At 38.7% G+C, this 3,723-nt stretch overlaps 1 protein-coding gene across 1 annotated transcript in view; it reads left to right on the top strand.

Annotated features, from left to right (window-relative positions):
* Positions 1 to 3,723, top strand: part of adamts3 (ADAM metallopeptidase with thrombospondin type 1 motif, 3) — a 170,905-nt gene that overhangs the window by 112,514 nt on the left and 54,668 nt on the right. The window contains exon 8 of the mRNA XM_032516121.1: positions 1,179 to 1,284. Coding sequence (XP_032372012.1) covers positions 1,179 to 1,284 — 106 coding nt within the window. The remainder of the gene's footprint in view (positions 1 to 1,178; positions 1,285 to 3,723) is intronic.

Genomic DNA, 3,723 nt, shown 5'->3' with positions numbered 1-3,723 from the left:
CCTCAGATCTCTGCAGGGTGAATCCAGACAGCTAGCTAGACTATCTGTCCAATCTGACTTTTCTGTTGCATGATTAAAACAACCTTTGAACGTGCACATGTTCCACCAAAACAAGTTCCTTCCCGAGGCTTTTTTGCAGCAGCAACGTGGCTCCGCTCAGTGCTTAGAACCCCCTCAAGACAATTGTGATTGGTTTAAAGAAATGCTAATGAACCAGAGCACAATTCTCTTCCATACTGGAATGCTGTGTGGACTAGCCAGACCCTCCTTGGCAGCGCTGTGAAGGAAGGTCTGGCAGTACCAGACTAGTTACTAACTAATATCAATAATGTGGCCACTGATGACAGTTAAAAATATGAATTTTCGTGTCATGATTAATAATCATGTAGCTGACAAATGATACTTCCTTCCTTCAAAGCTGCATCTCCCGGTGTTTTTTAAATGTATGACTATATGACATATTTTCATATGCAGCAACTTCATTTCTTTTTTTTCTAGTCAACATAACAATAAAATGATATTGAACAAATATATTTCTGCCAACAATACTCCTGGTATTGCTCCTGGTAACTAAAGTGTGATTACATTTTTTGTAGTTCTGTTGGTTTTTTTTTAGACCAGGGAAAGATTGTTGTTGGATATTGAAAAAGTCTACGCTGACTGAAAGTGAGAAGGGAATGAAGAGAACTGAAAACAACCAACCTTTCTTGACCTTCTTTTTGATCGCCTTAAACCTATCAACACGTTAAACCGAGTCTCTGTGAAATTCCTGTGTGATGTACGTCCAACCATCTAGCCCTACTACCTCCCTACATATAACTTGTGCAGTATAAAAGGGCACACTTTCTCAATATTTAGTTTTCTCCAAAATGGATTTAGTAAATCAAATTAGCATAAACCTCTTGTAAGAACATTTTTGAATGCGAGGTTTGCTGCATTTGTACATGGGTGGGGTTGGTCATCATTTAAAAAAACTTTGCTGAAACAATACAACGTGAAATTGTGAAAATCATGATCTCAATCAGATCAAAGAATAGGTAAAGAAGAGTACAAACATGAGGAGTCATTTAATGTCAACATCTGGCCAGTGTTTTTTTTAGTAAAAGAAAGTCAATTTGACTTTTCTCATCAACTTATCTCTTACAATAACCTTCATTCTTTCTCCTGCTGTTCTTTAGGTTATGCTCCGGTCACAGGAATGTGCCACCCAGTCCGAAGCTGCTCCCTCAACCATGAAGACGGCTTCTCCTCAGCCTTCGTTGTGGCTCACGAGACCGGACATGTGTAGGTCTTTGTTTTATGTTCTTCCTTCTTTGTCTAAGTGTTTGGAGCTCCAAAACACACATCTTCCACTTCCCAATGCGATGCTACGGAAATTATTGTAATTGTCCTTGCGCTGAATACCACAGCCCCACATGTTAAGTGTAAATCTTCCTGGGGCTTTGTTGCTCTGTGATCTCTATGTTAACTGACACGGGGGACCTACAAATCAATTGGGCTTGGAGCACTTATTGAATTGCATGGTTTGTTTATCAAGCACATGTCCAAAAACACCAGCACTATCATGTCCCCCTTTTCTCTTTTCCCACCCTTGAATACATTTTACACTTATGCCACACTTCCTGCAATGTATCCCTTTTGAAAAATTGAAATCAACAACACCACTCACTCTCAATTTCTCTCATACACACACACACAGACAGACAGGCATAGACACAGAGTCACAGACAGACAGAGACAGTTCAGCATTCTGCGTTCAGATCAGTTTTAGCATTGCAAATGGCAAAATGACAAATGGAGGACATTACACATAGCAATACTGCCACTCATTCAGATGAAACTGACCATAAATGTTTATGAACAAGGTAATTCAAACCCAAGACTGGTTCCTTAAAATGGAGCTCATTTAAGATGTTGTTACTAGCTATCTAACCCGTTGTTTAGTCAATTCACCTGCAGTACTTGTTGAAGCCTGATTTTGAAATAAATCCGTCATTTTAAACACTTTGATGCTTCCTCCTCCAGCATCAACTTCTTCTTCATTCTGATCTTTTCGGCCCCTCCTTTCTCCTTTCTTTTCTTGCCTACCATGGGTTAATTAAAACAGCAAGAAACCACGCTAATCCCAACTGTCAAAAAATGCAGCTACTTTTCCTCCAAATTTGTTGCTTTCTGTCTGTCTGACGTATGTCTTTGGGTCATGCAATTAGACGAGGGGACGCTCATGTATCTTCTTACATTTCTGTAAATAAACTTGACCTGCAATCGGTTCATTGGATAAACACATTCCCTATTCCCATGAGGCTTTGCTCCATTCTACGTTAATGTAAGAAATACAAACAAATAAAATTGTTTTATTTTTATTTGTGACCGTAAGAATAATTGAATTAAGATGGCTAGATTGATGGGAGAGGCTACACAAACAGGGTGTGCAGGGTAACCATGACTGAGTTATGAAGAGTGAACAAGGGGTATAAATATTGCTTGGACTTTTAAGCTAAACTGTTAGTGGGAACCCCAGAGAGTTTTCTGGAGGGTATGCTACAATATTAACTACTGTAAAGACTCTTAGGCAGCTTTTTATGTCTCACGGCCATTTGGGATAATCTGTGGGCTTGGCAATGGCCCACAGGTATATTTTGGCCGGCTGGCCGACCAGGAAAAGTCCTGATTTTCCCTATTGCCACTCCGCCCCTGGTACTGTACATTGCACTTGACGCACCACCACAAGGCGACTCAACATATTCAGCGGTATTCATTTGCGGCAAATCATTGCGGCTTGATGGTGCTAACATTATCACATAGTAGTAAGGGCGGCGACATGATTTAAAATGCAGGAAACAGAGATCCCAGAAATTCGGCAGATAGATATTTGAGATTGTAGGCCTCAAGAATGACTCCTGCCAAATGTGCTGCGTGACTCTAAAAGTATGGGAAACTTATTAATTAATATCAGTTTAGTTATTCATATTTAATCCTTTATTTTCTTTCCAGAAGCCATATGTGAGCACATACACATACATGGTGATTACTTTAAATGTTAAGGGGACGATTAGAAAAAAGAAATTGTATCTGTGACTTCTCACAGAATCACAATTGAATTCATATTGTGCTACTCAGTCAGAATCATATTAACATGGAGTCCCAGTCTCTGTCACAATAATCATATATGTGGTGTTTTAGGCTTTTAAAATGTAGGCAATGGCAAATGAACAGCCTTTTTTTTCATGTCCCCTGAAGTTTCTCAGCTTGCACTCTAGTAAAGTGTGTGGTCCAGGTAGCTTTGCAAAAGAAAAATGGTTGTCACTCAAAAGGCTATTTTTACTTTTTATACTTTAATAAATTTCCAAGCCTGTACTCTGATGCTTTTACTTGAGTAAAGAAGTTAAATCAGTAATTAACACATCTTTACAGCTGTACTTCTACTTGAGTACGGGAAGATCTTTTGCCCTCACAGATGATTAGTTAAACACTCACTACCATTACTTAAGCATTGTGCGTACCTTGGAACAAAGTGGTAATCAATTAAAAAATGATTAGTTAAGCATTCACTACCATTGGTACTAAGTGGTGGTTAATCATTAAGCATTAAGCATTCTGAATGCTTAACTAATCATTCATTAATGATTTAAAAACTCAGTAGGAGATATCAGTTTATCTCCAGCTACGCACGATGCTTAACAAATGGTAGTGAATGCTTAACTAATCATTCGTTAATGATTA

Source organism: Etheostoma spectabile, chromosome 5, assembly GCF_008692095.1.
Source record: "Etheostoma spectabile isolate EspeVRDwgs_2016 chromosome 5, UIUC_Espe_1.0, whole genome shotgun sequence".
NCBI classification, from domain to species: Eukaryota; Metazoa; Chordata; class Actinopteri; order Perciformes; family Percidae; genus Etheostoma; species Etheostoma spectabile.
The sequence above is the reverse complement of the archived record's forward strand: the minus strand, read 5'-3'. Positions and strand labels throughout refer to the sequence as shown.